Source organism: Podarcis liolepis, assembly GCF_965112155.1.
Source record: "Podarcis liolepis genome assembly, chromosome: 13".
Taxonomy (NCBI): Eukaryota; Metazoa; Chordata; class Lepidosauria; order Squamata; family Lacertidae; genus Podarcis; species Podarcis liolepis.
The window spans coordinates 24,898,951-24,923,429 of NC_139573.1; the positions used below are offsets into that span (position 1 = coordinate 24,898,951).

The 24,479-nt window shown below is 41.9% G+C and overlaps 1 protein-coding gene across 3 annotated transcripts; it reads left to right on the plus strand.

Annotated features, from left to right (window-relative positions):
* Positions 1-1,663: 1,663 nt before the first annotated feature.
* LOC310691917 (E3 ubiquitin-protein ligase TRIM39-like) lies at positions 1,664-21,722 on the plus strand. Of its 3 annotated transcripts, XM_083472187.1 has the most exons (12): positions 1,678-1,791; positions 2,556-2,660; positions 4,398-4,454; positions 6,164-6,265; positions 7,878-7,925; positions 9,846-9,914; positions 11,575-11,628; positions 12,655-12,699; positions 13,617-13,637; positions 13,867-13,887; positions 15,028-15,054; positions 20,753-21,722. In XM_083472187.1, exons 2-12 carry the CDS (start codon positions 2,558-2,560, stop codon positions 21,346-21,348), a joined length of 1,143 nt encoding a protein of 380 aa, XP_083328313.1. In that variant the 5' UTR covers positions 1,678-1,791; positions 2,556-2,557; the 3' UTR covers positions 21,349-21,722. The 3 variants fall into 3 exon arrangements, with proteins under 3 accessions (XP_083328315.1, XP_083328313.1, XP_083328314.1); XM_083472188.1 differs by lacking the exon at positions 11,575-11,628; XM_083472189.1 differs by lacking the exons at positions 6,164-6,265; positions 7,878-7,925; positions 9,846-9,914 and having other exon boundaries at positions 1,664-1,791.
* Positions 21,723-24,479: the final 2,757 nt, after the last annotated feature.

Sequence of the window (24,479 nt, forward strand, 5' to 3'; positions counted from 1 at the left end):
GCTTGATTGTCTAGGTCCACCTGGGTGTTCAGTAGGCATAGTTAATCCATTGTGAATGTGTTTCCTACCTCATTGTTTCAAAGTCCTTCTATAGAAGGCATTGGTTGAGTGTGGGAGCTTTCTTTGGGGACTAGGTATCTTATCTCTGCTCAGCAAATATGCCACGTGCTAATCAGCCTGAGCCCGTATCCCCACTGCGTACAAGGAAGGGCACATCCCACAAGCCACTAACAGCAGCAGCACATGGGCAGGCAGCAGGGACCAGCCGACAGGGGCCTACTGTAGGCAATGAGTATGCACGTGGTGCCAACAATAGGAATAACAGCTGCAGTCCAGCCCAAGCAACTGCTAGTCTGGTTGCACCCCCAAATGTGAATGCAAGAAATCGATGAAACTCTACTCTCAGGAGACCTAATATGGGCTATAATTAAGGATTTGCAGACGCTGCACAACATGTACCCCACCATATGCCTTGTATGGTCAGATATGCTTGAACGATGACAATGGCACAAGTGGAATCAACAGTGCTTGGAAAAAGGCTAACTGTGCAGTTAGGCGCCACATATTGCAATAGGGTGGCTGTGTGATTCAGCACTCCAACATTACATTCTTGGAAGAGACTCTGTTCAGGTCTGGTGTCATGCACCTTTCCAGGAAATGATTTTTGGTTGGCAGACATTGTAGGAGATATCAGGTTTTGGATGCAGATGTGAGTAATTTGGCGGTGAGTGTTTTGCTTGATTGGCAGTTGGGGCATTGGAACAATCCTTTGTCTTGGGTGGAGGGAAGGTGGCAGTCTCCACCTGCCCCTCTAAACACTGGGGTATCCCGTTAAAGGGATCTGGGGGGGAGTGATAATTTCTGTGTGCCCAGGCAGAGCCAGGACCGATGGCACTCCCCTAGATGGCGGTCCCTTTGGGGGGGTCACCTTATTTGATGTAAGTCTTAGGAACCCCCATCTGGATTAATCTACGTGTCACTTCTGGTGGGCAGGCCGGAAGTATTTTGATTGCCCCATGCCCAAGCCAAACCTCATTCATACCACTCCCCACAGGATGAGATAAAAGGTCTTCAAGAGGTTATTAAGCAACTCACTCAAAAAGGTAACGCTACACCAAATTCAGTCGCTCCTCGGCCACCTGAACTTTGCATGCAGAGTAACTGCCATGAGCAGAGCTTTCTGTGCACACCTGGTGCAGTTAACAGAGAACTTTCAGTCTTCACATCACAGGGTTCGCCTGGGTAATGCAGTAAAAGCTGATCTGCTCATATGGCTTAAATTCCTTGATAATGGCATATCTCATTGGCAGGACATTCTGGCCACTCAGCGTGATTTCCAGATACACTCTGATGCTGTATGTTCCCTAGGTTTTGGGGGTTATTTTATGAGTAGTTGGCCACCCCACTGGAAGGGTTCTCCTATCACCTGTGATCTTACATTCCTTGAATTCTTTCCTATTGTGGTTGCCATTCACTTGTGGGTTGATGTTTCTAAAAATCAGATTATTATTTTTAACATAATACCTGGCTGAAGAATCCTGTCAAGTTTCATTTTGAAACCATTTTCTCATATCACTGATATGGAATTTGCCCTCTCACTACAAATAAGCTGACAGTCGACTTTCCCTGGGTGGTTAGTATGTGGCATTCCCCACCTGCCTCCAGTCAAAGTTCATACTCTTGTGTGATTTGTTGTTTCCTGCAAAACTGCAAATCTCACTTGAAATCATTCTTTTCCCTTCAGTCAGGGAGTGATTATTTTCAACACCATTGTGGTTGCTTCAGGAAAAGGTATGTATAAAAAGTATTTTTCTGCCATAAAAGTGGGGTAAACATTTCATAATTCTGAATCATATTGCCAGTTCAGTAGACTGAACTTTAATACAAATCTTTAATACAAACTGTATACCTTTCACTTTTATTTTGGTGATTTGACCTTTGTTATTATTTTAACTTGTTGACTTTTCTGGTTTTGGTTGTGAGACACCTTTTTTGGGCTTTGCCTAAAATGTAATAAAAATGGTGTAAATAAATAAATGCATTGAGGTAAAATTCACTATTACTGGTGATTTTTTTTATATTATTTGTCAAATTGCACATCTCTCTGTAGTTTCTATAAATCCCTGGGGCATGCCATTAGCATGATATACATAGAGTAGCTGCTTATATAAAATGTATTAGATTGGCCTGCCAAGGATTCTGCTTCACAAAATGCACTCAATATTTTTCTTAGTGTGCATTTTCGAACCATGTAAAGGGAAACCTCAGCCAAAATTAACTACATTGTTTACAATGGAAGTGTTGAGTAAATGCTTAAAGTTCTCCCTTTGAAATTATTTGTAGCTAAAATGCTTGAAATTACACCTTGAAGTATGAATTACCTACATTCAAATTGGTTAACAACCTTTCAGGGTTTTTTAATTTTTAAACGTGAAAACAATTTGTGACAAGTTGGTAGACCCATTTAAAAGCAAGTTGTGTTGCAGAAAAACCAAACAAAAACCATGGAGATTTAGCTCAGACTTATCTCATTCTTTTTAATTTCTGCCTTTCAGGCATGAAATTGTTATACTTTCTTTTCTGGATTGCTGATACTGTGAAGCTGATATTGGGAAAATGGCTACCCCTTGGAAGTGTGATGCAGTCTTTAAAATCTAAAGGTAACTTAGATTAAAACCAAGTCAAACTTTCTCAGAAAACTTATTCTTTTTCTTTTTTTAAAATAATTTTTATTAGTTTTCTTTTCTCATAACAAATATCCAATATCATTACTAAACATTCATTTTCCAATTCCCCCCTCCCTGTTGACTTCCCTCAACTTCCATTTCTGGTTTGTTACATCAAATGATACATTCTGCTGTTTGTATGTAATACTATGTTATCCAATTGCTGTACTTCTTCTCTGTAAATAAAGTTGTAAATGTTTATTTAAATCCTGCCAGCGAGTCCATTTCTTTTTGTTGTTTCTGCAAATATGTTGTAAAAGGTTCCCATTCTTTTTCAAAGTCACTATTGTCCTTTTCATGCAGTTTGTCCATTAACTTTGCTTACTCTGCATAGTTCATCAACTTTTCTTGCCATTGTTCTTTTGCTGGTACAGTGGTACCTCAGGTTACAGACACTTCAGGTTTCAGATGCTTCAGGTTACAGACTCCGCTAACCCAGAAACTGTACCTCGGGTTAAGAACTTTACTTCAGGATGAGAACAGAAATTGCGTGCCAGCGGTGCAGCGGCAGAGGGAGGCCCCATTAGCTAAAGTGGTGCCTCAGGTTAAGAATAGTTTGAGGTTAAGAATGGACCTCCGGAACAAATTAAGTTCTTAACCCGAGGTACCACTGTACTTCTCCGCTATTCCAATTTTGTGTTATTAAAATTCTTGCTGCTGCTGTAGCATACATAAATAATGTCCGTTTTTCTTTCAGCAACTCTTGTCCTAAAATACCTAACAGAAACGCTTCTGGGGTTTTTTTAACAAAATTTTGCAATCTGTTCTGAATATATGGCTTGGATTCCCATATTAATTTTTTCTCCAAATTCCATTTCTTCAAGAACATTTTTCATAAAGTCCCGAGAAACATTATCAAATGCTTTTTCTGCATCTATAAACATAAATGCAGCTTGCTTTTCATTTCAAACTTCCAGGTATTCTATTATGTTTAAAACATTCCTAATATTATCTTTCTTTTGCCTACATGGGAGAAATCCTGCTTGATCCTGGTGTATATATTCTTCCAAAAAAAAAAAAATCATTCTGTTGGCTAAAATATATGCAAACAGTCTGTAATCATTATTTAATAATGAAATGGGCCTATAATTTTTAACTAAAGTTATGTCTGAATCTTGTTTTGGGATTAATGTTATGTATGCCTCTTTCCATGTTTCTGGGACTTCCCCTGTTTTTAAAATCTCATTCATCGTGTCTCAGAATACTTTTTTGAGTGAGCAGGGAGATCATTCTTTCTCACAGCTCAGGAAGAAAAACAACCTTGTAGAGTTTTCTACAAATGCAGTAGAACAACTGCTGCAATAATAAAGTTGCCTGTGAGAATCAGTGGTGGAAAATGTCATTTTCTGGTCCCCTATATCTATATCAATGTAGTGCCCTCCAGATCTTGTTGAAACACAACTCTCAACACTCCCAGCCAGCAGTCTTCACTTATAGTCATAATACCAAAAACTTTAAAGTCCAATTCATCCAAAAGCAATATTTGAGTAGCTATATCCTCACAGAAAAGCATAGGGGAAAAAATGTTTATGGGTAAGTTAATGTAGTACAAACCATGGAGAGGAACAATGAATAATGATTTGGTTTTGGAGTGGCTTTAATCATTTAATGTAGTTATAGAGTCCATCTAACCCTGAAGCTTGCATTAAACTTTTTTTCTTCCTATCACAGAGAAGCAGGAAGATTCCCAGCCGAAATGCACTGAAAAAAGGGAAGGAATGAGTCTAGGTAAATATTACGTTCCATACTATGAGGGATGACAAGGTAGTATGAATAATTGTTTGCCTCTGGAAATGCTTTAATAATTTGAATTATGGGTTATTAAACTGTTGGGTCAATGGTTCAGCCCACCTTTTGAATTCATTACACTGAAATCTTAATGAAAATATAGTTAAAATAAAATACTTTTGAATAACGTGTCTGAAAATTACAATGTTTTTATTTATCTTGTTTTTGACAATTATTATGGAGAACTTCATAGATGTATGAAAATACTTGTTGCAGATGTAGCTTACACATTCAAGATAGTTCCTGTCTTTGACCCACAAATGAACTGTGAAAATTTCCATTTCTAATAAGGCTACTCAGTGTCAATTTAGCTTCCTTGCACCCCCTGAGAAAACAAAATATCTCCTAGATAAACCCAACCTTACTTTGGAGAGTCTTGGCTTTTCCCAGATTTATTCCAGAGGTCAAAGTTTTCACTATGGTCAGTCATCAAGCAAATCAATCCACCTTCAAGCTCCATAGCATTTCCTCTTCCCAGTAAACAAATCTTAATATGATCCATAGTTTGTCCGCCTTTGGTCTCCAGCCTACACCCATCTCAGCTCTCACCTGTGGCTCATTGAAGCTGTCAGCATGAGACAGTGGTCACACCACAAGAATGGATTCAACTGGCTGGCTTAATCAGGTGGGGGGTAGCTGATGGGTCTCAAACCCTGAGTGAGTTAGGGACTTAACTTGCATGCAAAGACATGCTTCAGTAGACTAAGTGGACCAATAGTGGTTCCAACAGTCAATAAGGCAGTTTCTGCACGTGCTGTAGAGGGAAATGAAGTGCAGATAAGGCTCATCAATCTGGGAGGGTGATCCATCTAGGAGAATGAAAACTCTGATCCCAAACCTCTGCTGCCTTATGGGACATCTTCAGGAGAAGAAAACGCTAAGGAGTAAACCCTACACAAATCTGGAGAGGAGCTTGTAAGATGGTTGGATGGCACCTGGTACACCTTTCAGCAAGTCCTGCAGCCAAACTGGTGCCAAATGTATTGCTGTGCTTTCCTTTGGACCACAGAAGTGAGGCTGAGAGTTTGGTCTTGTCACTTGGGCAGCCCAGGACCTCCATATACACTGCCCAGGCTTGTGCCTCAGAGAGGTCACTTCAATGCTGTTAACACAGCAAAAAACAATGCAGTTTAACTTCATCCCTGAAGGCACACTCCATTGTCTCTTGCGACAGACGGATGCCAAGAACTGCTGATAACACAGACTCCCAGCTTTCCATCTCCTCTGTCTCCCCCCTGCTTGACTCTTCCCCATTGTTTATAAAGTACCTGCTGTGGCTTTGGCATTTGTCTTGTTCCTGACATCTCCCCAACATCCTTTACATGTAGATATGCATGTATATGACAAATCCTTCTATATTTTAATTGTTCCCCCTGATAAGAGCTGGAAGGATTTTCTTGTCATGTTCTGATTCATTATAAAAGCAATTACAAGTGATATAGGAAATAGCAGAATGCTGTGAGTGGAGTTAATTGCACAGGTACTTCCCATAAATGTCCCCATTTTTAGCCAGCAGGATGGAACCGCAATATCTTTAGTTACATCCTATTTTTAATGCAATACCGCCCTCATCCCAAACTGTCTATCCATGAATACTTCACCGCTGTCTTTAACCGGTTTTATATTCATTTGTTTTTTCTGCTTTTCAGACATCATTCCGGCCTATATTTTTCAGTTTCCTGACTTCATAAAAGCAAAAGCAAAAAGTCTTCAAGAATATGCACACAACATGTGGCCTGTCAAATCTATAGGTACTTTAAATATATACATAACACACAGTAAAAGTATAAGCCAGTGTTTCCCAAACTTTTTTGGGCAACGGCACACCTGTTTACTGAAAAAGATTTCTCGCGGCACACCACCATTAAAGCCCCGCCCCGTGACGTCAGCGCGCAGCGTCACGCCGGGAGGGACGCACGAAAGTGAAAGTTTTTTCCCTCCCCCTTGCCGGGGAACCTCCAAGCTTTGGGGGTGGGAGGAGGCAGCAGAGCGAGGGACTGAGGGACGGCGGCAACTGAGGCGGCGGCGGCTGTTGTGGTGGTGGCAGGCGGAGGAGGGGGCGGCGGCGGGGCTTGAGGAGCCGTCGCCGGGAGTTGCTGCTGCTGTTGTTGCTGCTGCTGCCCGGACATGCCGGCCTCCTCCTCCTCCGCTGTCTCGCGCTCCTCCCTTTTGCACGTGCTGCCCCGCCGCTCGGCACCACCACCGCGGAGCCGCCCCCGGCTCGACGCGGATCCTCGCCGCCGCCGCCGCCTCTCACCGCCCGACTCGCCCGCCTCCCTCCCACGGCACACCAGCCAATGTCTCACGGCACAGTAGTGTGCCGCGGAACACCGGTTGGGAAACACTGGTATAAGCAACCCATTAACTATGAAATTCATGTTTATGCATAACATTTCCCCCCATCAGTTTAAAGAATTGATGATTTTGGTCCTGCCTCTAAACATAATCAATGATACCTAACCTGAGGCAGAAAGGGAGAAAGCATTCTAGAGGGAAGAACTGGGCTTAGAGGACATATACCTTCTGTTTTGCCAAATAAATAAAAACGCGTTATTTTAGATTCTGCGGCAATAACACTAGTGAGGAAAAATTCAATGCTTGAATACAGAATAATATGCACATCAAAATGGTCTTTAAAGAGAATAACACGGCATAAGCAAGATAAAATACTTACCCATTCAGTTATCAGCAGCTTCAGGAAACAATAACAAAAAAGGATGCAGTGCACCGAACCCTTCTGAGCAGGGTCTACATATATCAAAGCTCCAAGGGCAGACCCCATCAGGGAGATTTCTACACCTTAGGCCCTTAGTGGTTACATGCTGGCTGGCCTGATATCCAGATGCCTCACACCTATTCCAGAAGCTATTGGGATGGTGCAAGGGATGTTATATCACCTGCCGGGTAATGTAGGCAAATAGGCAGGGCCCAGCATAGTTGATTAATCCTGCAGCTCTACTGCTTCTGGCAGTCACTCAAACTTCAACTGGCCCACAAGAGCACCCTTGCACTTCCTGCTGGCACTTATCCCTGAAGCACAAACAGAAATCAAGACAATAATGTCAACCAAAACCCCTTGGGAGTCCTAAAGGGCTTGATCCTTTAGGATGTGCCAAACAACAAGGAGGAATAATTGTACAAACCAGTTGACCTACCTCCTTGGGGGGGGGACCATCCACAATAGGTTTTCTATATCCTCTCTTATATTTAGGCTCCAGGTTGTACATATGTTGCACTTCCACTTTGCCAACTGGAAGACTGACAAGTGCCATCTCCTGGTCCTAGAGTCATAATTACAATGCTGATTTTAAAGCTGATTTCATCCACATGTATGTCTTAAATGTTGCTCTTGTTCTGTGACAGAACGTTTCCTGAGAAAATGCTACGAAAAGGCGCGAAATACATTTAAAGGTAGGTTACCTTAAGCACAGTGGTGCCTCGCAAGACGAAAATAATCCGTTCTGAGAGTCTCTTCGTCTAGTGGTTTTTCCGTCTTGCGAAGCAACCCTATTAGCGGCTTAGCGGATTAGCGCTATTAGCGGTTTAGCGGCTATTAAAGGCTTAGCGGCTTAGCGGCTAAAAGGCTATTAGCGGCTTAGCGGCTTAGAAAAAGGGGGGAGCGAAAAAAATCGCAAGACTCGCAAGATGTTTTCGTCTTGCAAAGCAAGCCCATAGGGAAATTCGTCTTGCGAAGTGCATCGAAAAACGGAAAACCCTTTCATCTAGCGGGTTTTTCGTCTTGCGAGGCATTCGTCTTGCGGGGCACCACTGTAATTCCAAATATTGTATTGCAGAAGAATAAGAAATTATATATAGATCTATGACTGCAGTTAACTGAAAGAAGAAACTTCCAAGCTCCTTCTCCTGGATGAATTGGAGAAGGGAAGGGAAGTGTGAAAAACAGAAGGAATAAAGCTGGAAGGAATTCCAAACCTTTTGCTTCCACTTTCAGTCAACTGTAATTTGTCATGACACCAGGACATACAAACTGCCTCTGCTGTTTTTCAAGCACTATTCCCTTCTTTATGTGTGCACCGGTCCCTGACTTTGTGAGGTCATAGTCAGAAAGCTGAGATTTTGAAAACACAAGGTGACCTTTCAAATTTATAGGTACTTTAAGTATAAGGTTGACATTTTAAAAGACCAGCTAACACATACAGTAAATATAAGGAAATATCTGTGTCATTCACACTTTTCTACAGACATTTTAGTCCTATTTGGAAAAAGAATATCAGTGATTGCAGATACCTGCATCCTATAGAGAGGAATAGGGCTTAGAAGACATGTGTTCCTTCCCATATTTAGGCTTCCAGGTTGTCTATATGTGGCACACCAATTTTGCGAACAGTTGACATGATCATTGCCACTACCCAGTCATGTAGCCATAGAATTGTAGTTTGGGAGGGACCCTGAGGGTCATCTAGTTCAACCCCCCTGCAGTGCAGGAATCCATCCAAGGTATGACAGCTTCACTAATTGCAAATATTGCATTACTGAAGAATCAGAAGTGTTGTGTAATTGATTGAGTTGTATAGTCCTCTGACTAGCAATTCTTGAATATGAAAGTGAATGCTTCAACTACACATGCACCTTCTAGTAGCTCTCCTGTAATGTGTTTGACATTTGTTAAAAATCTCTCTAGCCTTAGAGTCCCATCACCTTCCTTTAAAAAACAGTCAAAACTTGTCTTCCTCATAAAACAAAGATAAAGAGTGCTTATGTATCACTGATAAAACATTTGCTACTGTTTTCTTACATTATATCCTCCCAAATGATCTTCACTGCTGGCATTATTTTCCCAAATGAATTTATCCCCCAAATGAATTTTGCAGTCACTCCTGCTCTGAGATGGTGGAAGCACTATCATAGATTAGAGGCGAGCTTTCAACCTGTTCTTGTTTAGATAAAGAGATTTTCATCACCAAGGACTTGGGTGATGTTTCTTGTTTGCCACCTCCTGTTTCATTATTGAAACAATATCCAGCAGAGCAAGAAAGTCACAAGGGAACAGCAATCACATTGGAAGTTACACAAACTCCTCCTATGGCTTCAGGATAACATAATTGGGGGGGGGGGTGATTATGTAACAAGTGAAAGCCACCTAAAGAGCAAGACTGATTAAAAAACCCCATAGGGGTCTAGCTCAGCAGAGGCAGAGCTAGCTGCTCCGGCACCTGGAGCGGCCCCCAGTTGCGGGGGCAGGGCTAGCCACCTGCAGGGGCGTGCCGGTGGCAGAAAGTGTCCCGGGGGTGCGCCAACTGTGACAATGTCACCCTTCCACCCGCATCTGTAGCCCAGGCCTTATTTAACTTTCCCCTTTTTGTTTTTCAGGCATTTCCTTCTATATTCGTGAATTTGTGAGGTTGATAACAGAATGTCTACAGCTTCTGAAAACCAAAGGTACTTTAAGTATACGATTGACATGTTAAAAGTACAGATCATCTATTGCAGGAGTGCAGTGGCCCTAGCCTGGGGGCTGAATGCAGCTCTCCAGGCCTTTCTAACCATCCTTCAGGGTTCTTCCCAAGTTATGCCCCTGCTCTGCACCCTCCTTAAGTGTTATGTACTGAAGTTTTCACCCTGGGCCAGCAGGGGGATACTGTAGATAGTTTTCACTCAGATCCACATTTGCAAATAAGGGATTGAAAGTGATGTTCAGTTGGATAGTTACAGAAAATGGTTATTGTTGCGTTGTAGTGGAGCTCTATATAAGCAGGCTGGCTGAACCCTTCAGTTCAGTTCTGTTCTGGCCTGTGAATAAACAAGAGCTGTTTGAAGAATCGCTGTGTCGTCTGATATGTTCACCCACAACTTAACATTGAGTGTTTTCATCTGGCTGGAATGTATGCTTGAACTACAATAAAGGCTCATGCTTGCCAAAACTAAGAGCTACGGGCATGAGTGTACTAGAAACCCCTGGTTTTTATAAATGGAATGAAACTTGCATTTTTACAATATGAGTAATATCTCTTGCGGTTCTTACTACCATCTCTGGCCTGGGCCACCGCTGGCACAAAGCCCCCCAGGTTGTGCACAAGCATGGCCCATCTATGAAGCAGAGTGAAGCAATTTGCCTTGGGTGGCAGATCCAGCCCCCTGCCTGCCCGCACTATTGCACTGACACCAGCCCTGCTGCAGCTTTGCCCAGGCCACTGCCACTGCTACCACAGTGCCCTTGTCTCCACTGCTGTGCCCCTGCTGCTGCCCCGCTGCATCATGGTTGGCAGTGCACGCATGACCACGAGTAGGGGTGCAGTTGTGGCAGGACCAATGGCAGCACACATGCAACAGTTCGGGGAAGGAAGGGGAGATGAGGGGGGTCTGTGGGGGAGGGCATTTTGTCTACAGTGGCCATATGTCCAAGGCTACCCCTGGCTGCCCAAGAATATATCCCTTAGTTAGAAAAAGGCTCCACAACCGTTATCTGTTAGGTGGAAAAACTGAACATCCATTCTATTCTATCCTCACTTTGAAGAAATTGTGATATTGGTCTGGACATCTAAAACAAATCAATGATTCCATACCCTCCAACATTTCTCCAATAAAAATAGGGACATCCCATTCCATAATAATAATTTTACTATTTTTTGCCCTACACATCTTACTGGGCTGCCCCAGCCACTCTGGGCAGCTTCCAACATACATAAAAACATAATAAAACATTAAACATTAGGGGGAAAAAACACTTCCCTATACAGAATTGCCTTCAGATGGCTCAGGGTAACTCCATACCCTCCAGCATTTCTCCAATGAAAATTGGGGAAATTCTAAGGAAAAGTAGGAAATTCTGGGATCAAATCGGAAACTGGGACAGCTTCTCTAAATCAGGGACACCCCTGGAAAATAGGGACACTTGGAGGGTCTGTGATTCTAGACAGAGGGTGTTGTCTTCAAAGCTACACCAACTCCTCCCATAGCTTCAGGACAATTGCATGGAGGTGGGAAGTGATTGTCTGAGATGTGAAAGTCTCCTAAAAAGCAAGCGTGATAAAAATGGGGGGGGGACTATGGAAGTTTAGCTCAGGCCTTTCTCATCACCCTCCCCCTTTCTGTTTTTCAGGCATTTTTTCATGCATTCGTGACTCTGTGAGATGGACAGTGAAAAGACTCGTGGGTACTTTAAATATATGATTGTGTAGCATTTTCATTTAACTCTCCTTGAGTGTTTTTGTCTGGCTGCAATGTATGCTTGAAGTACAGTAAAGGCTCTTGCTTGCCTGGGCAAAGAGATGTGGCTGTTGGGCATACTTGGGGTGTCAACTTGAATAAAATATGGGGGGCACAGGTAAGCCCCGACCCACATAATCAATCACATGGCATGCCGCACACACACCATTTGAATGGCAATGCCCATCAACCGGGATGGGGGGTTTGACCCTCTCAAATATTTTATTGGGGCCCTCAGCCTCTAGGAGTTGGCTCCTGTGGGTGTACTAGAAACCTCTGGTTTTTGTGTAGATGGGCTGTAGCTTGCTGCACAAACGTAAGATTAAAATCTCCTGCTGTGTCTATTATCACTTCTGGCCCTGGCTACCACTGGCCAAGGATTCAGTTGCCAAGTATTGCATCTCTTGGGTTCGAAAAGGTTCCCAAAACCTGATCTGTTAGGTAGAAAAACTGGAAATATATGCACACCATCCATTCCTAGTGTTGCCATATCTTGAAAAACAGATAAGAGGACAGCCCAAGCCACCTGAGCCCAAATACCCCAGACATTTCCTTTAAAATGTAAAAATCTGGCCAGACGGGCATGTTGACCCCCCAAAAGAGGAGATGTCTGGGTTTTCCTGGACGTATGGGAACTCTGCCTTCTCTTTGAAAAAATGATGATATTGGGATGGAATGCCTCACATTAAAGGGCCTACTGAAGTGAGTAGTGAAATAGCAGGGCAAGTTAGTACACAATTTTTATTCCATAAAATGGGATTCCTGGTTTCCCACAAGCTGTATTTTAGAAGAAGCTGCAGCGATCTTCTCTGATGCTATATTGCACACAAATAGTCCCCCGTCAGCAGACTACTTGTGAGCAGAGTGATTTCTGTGACTTGTAATCGGGGCCTGGTGAGATTCACAATAGGAATCATCCTTGGTTTCATTTTCATGCTGTTTACTGTTTTAATCTGAAACTTTTCATTTGCAGGTATAATCTATTTTTCATTGTTTCCTGATTTAAAGTCAGAAAATGGTAAGTGTTGGGAAAGACTCTGAATTAAAAGCAGAGGCACTGTATGTACTTTTCTTTGTTTCTTTGTTTGTTACACAGGAAAATCTTTAATAAAAACTACTTTTTAGAAAGCTGAAAGATTTAAAACAATACATCCAATAAAAAATATTAATTCACTTATTCTAAGTTGGTACTGTAGTAAAATACTTCGCCACTTAAACAGTTACTTGATCCCAACTTTCTGTTAGAAAATATATCACAAAATTTTAGTTTTCTTGTGGTTATATTTATTATATTATTACATTTACACTGGGAAGTGTTGTTAAGCGTATGTTCGTTTCCTTGAATAAAAAGTTAGCTTCACTGACAATTGGCCCTGCTTCTTCATGCTGACCTGTATCTGTTCCCATATGCATGTTGGGATTAGAAGTGGGTCCTGGGTCTGTAAACATTGATGATACCCCAGTTGAGAATACTAAGTTCAGCTGATGTATGTTGCACATATATCGGTATGTGCTAATAAAATACCTGCTTAAAATTACAACACATACTAGAACTTCATGTTGAAAACAACACATAGTACCAGGAATGAAATACATTGTGTGGCATTACTATATTCTATTTGAGGGCTCTGCAGCCTTCATGTCTCACAGAAGGCAGCTAAGAAAAGGGAGAGGGAGCAGTTTGAGTACAGCAAGAATGGAAGAACAGGGGATGGCAGAACTTTGAGTAGAGGAAGCAGGGATGGAGGGACACTGACAGAAAAATTGTTATTCTTAACAACAGCATAGGTCTGAGTAGAGCAAGCAGGGTGAAACAGTGAGAGGGCAGTGGTGATTTTAAATAATGTCAGAGTAGGAATTTGAGCCACACATTGATTCTAGTTTTATTTTGAAATGCTTACTACATGTAAAATCCATATCTTTTTTCCTTTGCAGATGAATTAAAGAGAGAAATAGGTCAGTATTCTAACACCACCCAGCTTAAACTATCAGTTGATTCTATATTGCAACACTTCTTATCCTCTGAATCCATTGTGTCCAGTAGGTTTTTGTGCTAACAGAAAGCACTTCCTTTACACAAGGAAGTTTTTCAGTGTTCCACCACCAAATTTCTGATTTTGGAAGGGGAGGTGAATAATACTTCATTTTAACGTGTCATCTTTATATTATATCTTTTCTTTTTCAGAACAACTGAAGGCAGAAATAGGTAATTCATATGTAACATTTCACACTAACAGGGGGGGGAATGCATGTTCTCGAAAAAATAGTATATGACAGGTTATCAAACAGAATATGGAAGAGAAGAGGATAGAGAGGTAGTTATAACAGAGCACAAACTTCCTTAGGTGAGGGAGTGATTCTTTATCAAGATCTACTAGGATGAGTAGGGTTAGGATCCAGTGGATCTCTGGCTGACCTGATAGGTTCCTGGCACAACTGGGCTATACTGGCATAACTCCGCATTCTTGGCTCAGCTGGATATATGCTGGCATCCCCCCCCCTCCATCCCAACTGGCTGTCAAGTAACATGAGCAAAATGTGATATACCATGGTAAAGTGTGCATAGAATATGCATATTTGTGTGGAAATAACATATAACATATAAGATTGCTTGTGGAATGTGTACATCAGGAAATATTGCATTAATGTGTGTGTCAAGAGAAATCCACTAACAATGCTAATGAATTTTCACGAGGACTTTTCATTTGGGAATGTGGAGAACTGAGCCTTAAGATTGGGAAAATAAGAAACCAAAGTAGACAGATTAGCCGATCCGTGTCTGTTGCTATCTTTCCTTCTGGCAGCTGCCCCTAGGTGCTGATATTCAAAATATGATTGTATCTTGGCAATTAGCTATTTTCCCTTACTGCCAGGAAATCCAACATATTTCTTGTTGAAAACAAAATCATGCCTGGAACACAGGTCTGAATTGGATGTAATGTTATTCATGCCTTTGGGTCTTTTATTAATAGATTGCAGTTAAAGGGGAGAGAACCAGTTTGGGAGCAGGGTATAGGGATCCTTTCTCATGAAGAATTCTGGATACATGTGACTTCAGTGGCGGGGATTGAATGTGAGGGCCCCTTCTATCGAATACTACCTTGCTTTGTTCCCTTACGATACTGGTGCCAGAATGAGGATGGGTCCATTCATGTTTCCACAATTGCGGAAGCAGCCTCTCATTAGAGAACTCCTAACATGCTCTGCATTGCCCATGTGCAGAGAACTGACACGGGTTGAATATTTGTGTGGACTTCTTGTGCCAGTGTTCCCAGTGGTTGTGTGGCTAGCACTGCCTGTATCACTATTGCCCATGAAACTGCTTTGTCCATTCCTTTGTTCACAGAATTTGCAGATGTCCATCGCTACAGAGGTGAGAATAACAAATGCTTGGAAATACTAATTAGCAAAATGATAACCAATTAAAATCAATACTGGGGTTTGCAGTCTTTAATCATTATAATTAATTAATTAATTAATTAATTAATTATATTAATTAATATAATTAAAACCCTAGTTGTTTCATAGGGCTTATGTAGACCATCCTGCAAAAAACCCCACATCTCTCTCTCTCTCTCTCTCTCTCTCTCTCTCTCTCATCCATCCTAGATCCTAGATTTTATTGAAACTTTTCAACATACACTGCAGTAAAAAAAAAAGAAAAACACTCTGTGTAGCAAGCAGACTGTGCTTGATACTCTGTTTCCCAGAAACAACTGATACAATGGAACCCCAATGTCATAAAGGTTTTTGTGCTGGTCTGGGTAAATTAAAGTGGCACTTACAGTGTCAGAATGTGTGTTTTGTACATAGAATGTTTCAAGTTCAATCCCTATCTCTCATCAAAAGGATTTTCAGACCCTTCTGGATTTATTTATTTTTGCCAAGATATGGGATTGTCAGTTCCTCTACTTTCTGAGTCAGCTCCAGATGCAGCTTTTAGCTGTATAAAAATGCTATGTGTGATTTGCATCTGACCTTGCATCACTCAGGGATGTCCCTGGTCCCAGCTAGCACAGTCAGTGGTCAGGGATAAATGGAAGTGTCCAAAGAGATGCTTCTTCCAAACTTTGCCTTAAATGAAACAAAGCTGTCTTTGGTCAAAGGCAGCTCCCTTGCCAAATCCCCTCAAACTAGATAGCAATAAAAGGTAAGAAACCCTTCACCTTTAGAGTGTTCATATTTGTCTGTCCTTCTATCCCTCCTGACCTTTTCTCAGCTTTTCATATTCATGTTTAAGAGGGGTGCACCATTACTTGTTTACAGATTAGCATAATTTATTTAAAAATCAACACAAAGCCTGCTGCCCCAAATGCAAAGAAGGTGCCAATCATCCTGAAAGAAAGAGGTCCACATGTGCTGTAAATAATGTACAACAAATGACAACCCATTGAACATGCTGGAACTTTGGTTGTCGAACACTTCAGAAGTTGAACATTTGTCAAGGAGGTACGGTTCTCTCTTCACAGTAATTGCCACTTCACACCATTGACTTTTTATGGTCTTTATTTACAAGTATTTACAGAAGTCATCATGAGCTAATCACCATTAGTCTGACTCTGTTGAATCAAATTCCTCCAGTGACCTCTTCCTCCATTTCCAGCATCTAAAGTGTGGGAACTTTACGACTCTCCTTTGAACCTGTCTTTTGACCTTGTGTCTGGCTCCAGCTGTTGTAAATCTACCTCCTCCTTCTGATTCAGAGCTTAACCCTTGTGGTGCCTGTGAGGCTGCCTGCTCCCTTTCCACCTCTTCCTGATTCCCTGCGTCTACAGGAGCTGACATTTTCCCGCTGGGCTCTCCTACCCTCTCCTCTTCTGCCTCCTCCATTCCTAACCGAACGCTCTCTTCCATGTCAGGGGATTCTGAGCATACTGATTCTGCCCTGAAAACGTTTTGGCTTTCAAACACTGACAACCCAGAAGTGAATGCTTCCATTTTCAAACGTGCCTTGGAAGTTGAATGCCTTCTGAGGCGTGTTTCTCAGTTTTTTTCAATGGATTTTTCCAACTGGCAATTGCGCCTCAGTTGCTGAATGTTTCGGAAGTCAAACAGTCTTCCGGAATGGATTATAATTGACAACCGAGGTTCCACTGCACTATGGACTGAAATAGAATTGCATGGGGGTGGGCATGGGTTTGATACTCTTTGAAGCACACTTCATTTACTTAGAAATTCAGAGTGCCCATCTCTCTCTCTCTCTCTATATATATATGTGTATATGTGTGTATATATATATATATATATGCAGGTTTTGGTGTCTTCGGGTGTCTTCCCGTGTAAGAGTTGGGGTGTCTAGGCGACGTTTCGACGAGGTCTCACTCGTCATCTTCAGGCTGGTGCTTTCGGCTTCTTGTTACTGGAACAGAGCAGGATCTCAGTGTTTGAGTTCCTATAAATACTGTTGAGGGGGTGTGGTGTATAGCCTCCGATGTTCTGGGCAGAGAGGAAGTTCCCAGGTTAGTGTGCCTTTTCTTCTTTTGTTCCTTAATTACTTGAGGGATATCTTGAGTGATTTCTTGAGTGATATTCTGAGTACCACTTAGGAGGAAAAACTCTTCACAAGCTCAAGAGGTCAAGACACGAAAGCTTTAGCAACTAATCCACACTTAATGACCCTCCTAAGTGGTACTCAGAATATCACTCAAGAAATCACTCAAGATATCCCTCAAGTAATTAAGGAACAAAAGAAGAAAAGGCACACTAACCTGGGAACTTCCTCTCTGCCCAGAACATCGGAGGCTATACACCACACCCCCTCAACAGTATTTATAGGAACTCAAACACTGAGATCCTGCTCTGTTCCAGTAACAAGAAGCCGAAAGCACCAGCCTGAAGATGACGAGTGAGACCTCGTCGAAACGTCGCCTAGACACCCCAACTCTTACACGGGAAGACACCCGAAGACACCAAAACCTGCATTCCTGTACCCGTGAAAATCTACGAAAGCAAATATCTCACCTCTACGGGGAGGAAACCTTCCAGCTGACAAGAACCTACGAGAAACTAGAAATCCGAAGAGCCACCATCTTATGTGATCTCTTGTTCCTACGCAACTGCCGAGACAACAACTTAATTCCCACATGCTTCCAACTTAAATTCCACTCTAAAACCCCAGCTACCGAAAGGATCCTGAAACGAACTGAACTATCCCTAATCAGAAACGAAATACATAAGAAAAGATACCTACTAAACCAAACCAACAAAGATCTGCTCACTCTTCACCTCAAACTCTGTAACAAAATCCACCCTGCACTCTGGGACAAATGCAAACAACTAGCCGTCTGGAGAGCTGAAACTGAGACCTCACATAAGACAGACAGACACACCAACAAACTCCACAAACTAGAGAAACGGCAGAAGCCCAGCCACCCTCCACAACAACCCATGAAACAAACAGTACATAACATATCAGACAGGATCCTCACCTCAACTGAAACCAAAGTACTCTCCAAAGGTTTCAACTTTGCAGTCGCCCCGAGACGCATCCCCACGGAAAACATCATATGCGGAGTCGAAGCTAGCCTAACCAAAATCAACCCAGATGAAGCCAATAAAATCAGACTTGAAGTCACCAACATCCTCTGCTCCAGCAAACCACCCAGAAGCAATTTACACAAAGAAGAACAGAAAGCACTCACCAACCTGAGGAAAGACAACAACATAATCATTCTCCCAGCAGACAAAGGTAATGCCACTGTTGTGATGAACACATCGGACTACCAAGCAAAACTATCAAATCTACTCCAAGACCCTACCTACCAACCTATAAAAACAGATCCCACCACCTATCTGGAAAAAACCACCAAATCCAAAATAAAAGCCTCTCCTATCAGTGAAGAAATCCAGCTAAGAATCATCCCCAGAGAAAAATCATCCAGATGCCCCAAACTCTACGGTCTCCCCAAGATACACAAAGAAGGAACACCACTCAGACCAATAGTCAGCTCCATAGGCTCACCTCTACAAAATCTCGCTAAATTTCTCGCTAAGCAACTTCAGCCCTATGCAGAATCCATCGCTTCACACGTTACTAACTCCTTCCAGTTCATAGAAACAATAAAGAAGCAAAACCTATATCCCGATGACCTACTTGTGAGCTTCGATGTTGTATCTCTCTTCACACAAGTGCCCATTAATGAAGCCTTGACAGCCATTCAAAACAAATACAATCCCCCCGAATACATCCTGGACCTGACCAACCACTGCCTAACCAACACGTACTTCATCCACAATGGACAAAGATACAAACAGATAGAAGGAGCACCTATGGGATCACCCCTCTCACCGGTCATCGCAAATTTGTACATGGAACACTTTGAAACCAATGCTTTAGACAAGTCAGAACACAAACCCAAACTTTGGCTCAGATATGTTGACGACACCTTTGTAATTTGGCCACACGGGAAAGAAAAACTAGATAGCTTCCTCACACATCTCAACAGCCTACACCCCAAAATACAATTCACTATGGAAATAGAAGCCAACAACCAACTTCCCTTCCTTGACGTCCTAATCTACAAAAAACCTGATGGCTCCCTAGGACACACTATCTACCGGAAAAAAACACACACCAACCGCTACTTACATGCACAATCACACCACCACCCTGCACAAATAAACTCCGTAGCCAAGACTCTCATCTCCAGAACCAAACGCCTGGCTGACAAAGACCACTTGACAACTGAGTTACAGAATCTCTCAAATGTGTTAATCGCCAATGGATACCAGCAAAACAGGGTTACGAAGCTAATCCAAAAAGAAACACCCCCCAAAAACCAAGACACAGAAGAAAACAATGGCATGGCCCTCCTTCCTTATATCAAGGGCACTACAGATAAAATTAGCAAAATCCTCCATAAACACAATATCAAAACAGCCTTTTGCACCAACCAAAAAATAGCCAATATCCTCAGAAACCCCAAAGATAAAATCCAGTTGGAAAACCAAGGGGTCTATGAAATACCCTGCAAAGTCTGCCCAGCCACGTACATTGGACAAACAAACAGACGAATAAATGCACGTATCGCAGAACACAAGAATGCCGTCAAAAAAGAAGAAAAAACTTCCTCTCTTTTCCAACACATGAAAGAAACAGGACACGAAATTAATTTTGCAGATTCCAAATTGCTCTTTAACATGGAACATCACCACAAGAGAATAATCATGGAAGCCATCGAGATAGAGAAACACCCTCACAACATGAACAAGCGTGACGACACGTCCCGCCTGCCAGACATCTGGAAATTAGCCCTCCCCACAAAAACCGACACCAGAACCAGAGGCACACAGAACGCCATCACCAATCAACCACACCAGACCCAAACCCAGACCCTCTCCACAGATAAATTACAGACTCCATCCAGTAGCCAAACCATAGTGGCACCTCCGGATGCTGCACCCCCCTGCAATCCCTACACAGATCTGGCTGGCACAGGGCACAAAACCACAGCTCGCCCCTATACACGAAGCCAAGCCAGAGCACAACTAAGTGCAGTACAGCCATCTTCTCAGAAAAACTCTTCACAAGCTCAAAAGGTCAAGACACGAAAGCTATAGCAACTAATCCACACTTAATGACCCACCTAAGTGGTACTCAGAATATCACTCAAGAAATCACTCAAGATATCCCTCAAGTAATTAAGGAACAAAAGAAGAAAAGGCACACTAACCTGGGAACTTCCTCTCTGCCCAGAACGTTGGAGGCTATACACCACACCCCCTCAACAGTATTTATAGGAACTCAAACACTGAGACCCTGCTCTGTTCCAGCAACAAGAAGCCGAAAGCACCAGCCTGAAGATGACGAGTGAGACCTCGTCGAAACGTCGCCTAGACACCCCAACTCTTACACGGGAAGACACCCGAAGACACCAAAACCTACATTCCTGTACCCGTGAAAATCTACGAAAGCAAATATATATATATATATATATATATAGACAGGTGCCATTTGTAATTATCTATTTTCAGGCCTGAGTGTGATCTACAAGGGGGTGTCACTGTCCTTAAAGTGTAATGCATAGCTCAAGTCTGTGCCTTTGTGTTAAGTCCTTTTTTCTTCTTTGCAGCTAATGTGGTCTTGGACCCCAAGACAGCTCACCCAAGACTGAACGTTTCAGATGGAAAATGTTTTTGGGACACAGGAAACATATCTAAGGTTCCTAACTGTGAGGAGAGGTTTGACTCCCATACATTTGTTCTGGCAAAAGAATGTTTTTCCAAAGGAAGACATTACTGGGAAGTGGAAGTTGGCGAGAAAAGAAAGTGGGATTTAGGGGTTGCCTCTGAATTTGCTCATAGAAAAGGGGAGATCACGCTGTCTCCTCAGAATGGCTACTGGGTTATAGGACTCGAAGGTAGAAAAAATTATTGGGCTCGGACAGAACAATGGACCTATCTTAAAGTGAGTGGGAAGCCAACGAAAATAGGGATATTCCTAAACATGCCAGCTGGAAGCCTATGTTTTTATGATGTCCACAATAATAGGAAGTTATACACATTTTCTATTTGTTGTTCTGGGAAGCTGTATCCCTTCTTCTCTACAGGCTCTGTAGCTGCAGAGCTAGACAGCCAGCCACTGAAGATTTCCCCGTGGCTTAAAGAAGATGACATTGTTGAGGAAGATGGGAAGAAAGCAAACATCTCAGAGATGGCTCAGGATTAGTGTAAATCTTCCGTTTAATGAAAACAGCAGGAGAGAAGTAGAAGTGGTTTTAAAAAACCTAGACTAAAAGCATCCTTGTTTAAAGGTTTATATTATCACAACTATGGGGGGAAATTGTAACCAAAAGGATGCAATTGTTTTAACATAAAATTTAGAAATTTTTGGTGGGAAAATTCATTATGTAATTACAGAAACAGAATGGATTTTCTGTGTACTTTTCTTGTGACCAATGTAAATATCTGTCAACCTCTTTACATAATAGGTTGTGTTGTAGCAAATATGAATTGAACATAATTGAACTTAGCACTCAACTATTTGTGTATTAACTGGCTTGAACTTCCCTACAAAAAGAATAAAGGAGTATGCGAAAGCTAGTTTTAATGTTTTTTGTTTTGTTTTAAAAGATGTGACCAATGTAACACTTTTGCAACCTGAAGAATATGTTTGTAACTTAGATAAGTGTTTTCTCTAAAAATATCTTTTTAAGCCCATCTGAGGCAATATACATTAAAAAAAAACCAAAATTACAGGCAAACCAGGCAGACACTGAGGGTAATCTATAATTTACATTTACAAAAACAAAACCCTGTTCTAGTATTGAACGTAAGTTATGTTGCAAAGGACAAAAAGATTGGTTTTCTGCTGAATAATAAGTTCCTAAATAAAATCACTAAGAAATGATAGTTTGTAGTATGTTTAGCATGCAGAGAATGAGAGGTATGTATCAAGAAAATTTTGCTGAGGATTGTAACAGAATCCCATTGGCACAGGAATTGGATGAATTACTCTTTTGAAAATATATTTAACAAAAAGTATATCCCTCCTGACTGTATTTTTTTAAAACCCTCTAATGGGTTCACAAAAATATTTGCAGCAGTTTTTGAAACAAGCTTAGTTAATCCCTTTAGATAGAAATTTGTATGGTTCATCTGATTGCCAAAGAAAAAGACACTAGCATGTAACTACAAATGTGTGGGTGACCCACAAGGGGGCAATGGTGTCCTAAAAAGTAACACAAAGCAACCCTCAAGTGTGTGCGTTTTGAATTAAGCCCTTTTTGTTGCTTTGCAGTGGATGTGATCTTGGATCCCAAGACAGCTCACCCCAAACTGAAAATGACTAAAGATGGGGAAAGTGTTCAGAACACGGGATTTTTTCCTAATGTTGCTGACTGGGAAAACAGGTTTGACTCCCGCACATTCATTCTGGCAAAACATGGATTTTTATAAGGGAATCATTACTAGGAGGTAGAAATTGGTCAGAAGAAAACTTGGGACTTGGGAGTTGCCTCTGCAAACATTTTGAGAAAAGGGAGGGTCACCCTGTCTCCTGAGAATGGCTACTGGGTCATAGGATGCGATGATGGGGAAAATCACTGGGCTCGAACAGAGCCATTGACCCACCTGAAAGTGGAAGGAAAGCTTACAAAATGAGGAATATTCCTAGATATGCATGATCAAGTCTTGTCCTTTTATGATGTTCCCAGTGAAAGGAAACTGAACGTTTACAAAGGACTTGGTGATGGGAAGCTTTATCCCTCCTCTACAGGCTCTATAACCACAAAGCAAGATGAACAGCCGCTGAAAATTGCAGTACAGTTGTACCTTGGATTCCCAACACCTTGCGAGTTGAACGTTTTGGCTCCTGAATGCTACAAACCCAGAAGTGAGTGTTCTGGTTTACAAACATTCTTTGGAACTTGAACGTCCAATGTGGCTTATGTGCAGAAGCTTCCTGCAGCCAGTCGGAACCCACATCTTGGTTTCTGAATGTTTTGGAAGTCTAACGGACTTCTGTAATGGATTCCATTCGACTTCTGAGGTACCACTGTATTTGAAACAAAAGGAGATACCGGTGGGGAAATGAAAAACAAAACAAAACAACCCTTGGCTGTCATAGAATCAATTAAGGGCATATCTTTAATTTAACCAGGTTGGTTTTTGTGCTCTTTAGATATTAACACCTTTTAGGATACTTGGATATTTGACTCTATCCCAGGGGTTGCCAGTGTGGTGCCTATGGACACATATATTCCTGCAGAGTCCTTCCCTGGAATATGCAGTTTGCTTCTCTGTTCCTCTGCTCCCCATTGAAATTAGGCTTGGGGAAATTTGTGGGCAATAAAAGAGGATACAGAGTGTGCTTGGTTGCAATTTGTGTGGGGTGCCCACAACATTTCTCGAGTTTGCAAATGTACCCCAAAATGATTTGAGGATGCCTACAATCTATTCCATTGTGTATTTTAATGTTGAGCCACCCTGATACCCTCACTTATAGAAATATTGATAATAAAGAAATATACTAAATAAGGGTTTTATCTTTTACAAAGTATTGTCTGTAACTGTGCTAAACATTTGTGATAAACAAATATCCTTGATTTGAACCCAAACAGACCAATTAAAACAGGGATATTCCTACATCTAATTTCCAGAACTATGTATTTGTATGAGTTTGTTGATTTTTCATAGTTGTGATTCCATTCCATTTTATTTATTTCTTCAAATGTTCTAAGAAAGAATGATGCAAATATTGTTCTTAAAGATTCATTTTGATTTGATTTGTTCTCAGTGTGCTCTTTTCCCATAGTATTTTATGCCGCGAAGCCTCCAATATGTTCCCAGCCTCAGCTGAGCTGTGACCAAGTTACACCTTCTGAGCCCATGTTGGAGGGCTGATTGTGGACTGAGTCAGGATTTAGCTGTGCATCCTGGAAGATCTTGTCATAGGATTGTCCTCTTAGCTGGATGCAATAATCTTTTTACGGATGCTTGTTTACACTTTAATTACAAAGGCAAACAATATTGCAAAGAAGGATTACAATTTGAGATGCTAGAATGAAGTAGGATCTCCATTTAAAAAAGGAAAAAATATAATAAGAACTCCTGGGCAGGGGCATTGTGGAGGGGAGGCAGGGAGCCAGAGAGCAGACACACAATTTTGAAGGGATGCAAACCAGGAGCCCCCATGCAGCGATCCCCATCCTCCCCTGTGCAGGCAGGGCACAGAGAGTTCACAGAGCCAGCCCAGCCTTCCCCACTGGCCATGTAGCTGGTCCCCTCGATTAATGGCCAGCCCTTGATGAATGGCTCAGGTGGGGAGGGCTGTGCTGGCACAATGGTCTCTGTGAATCC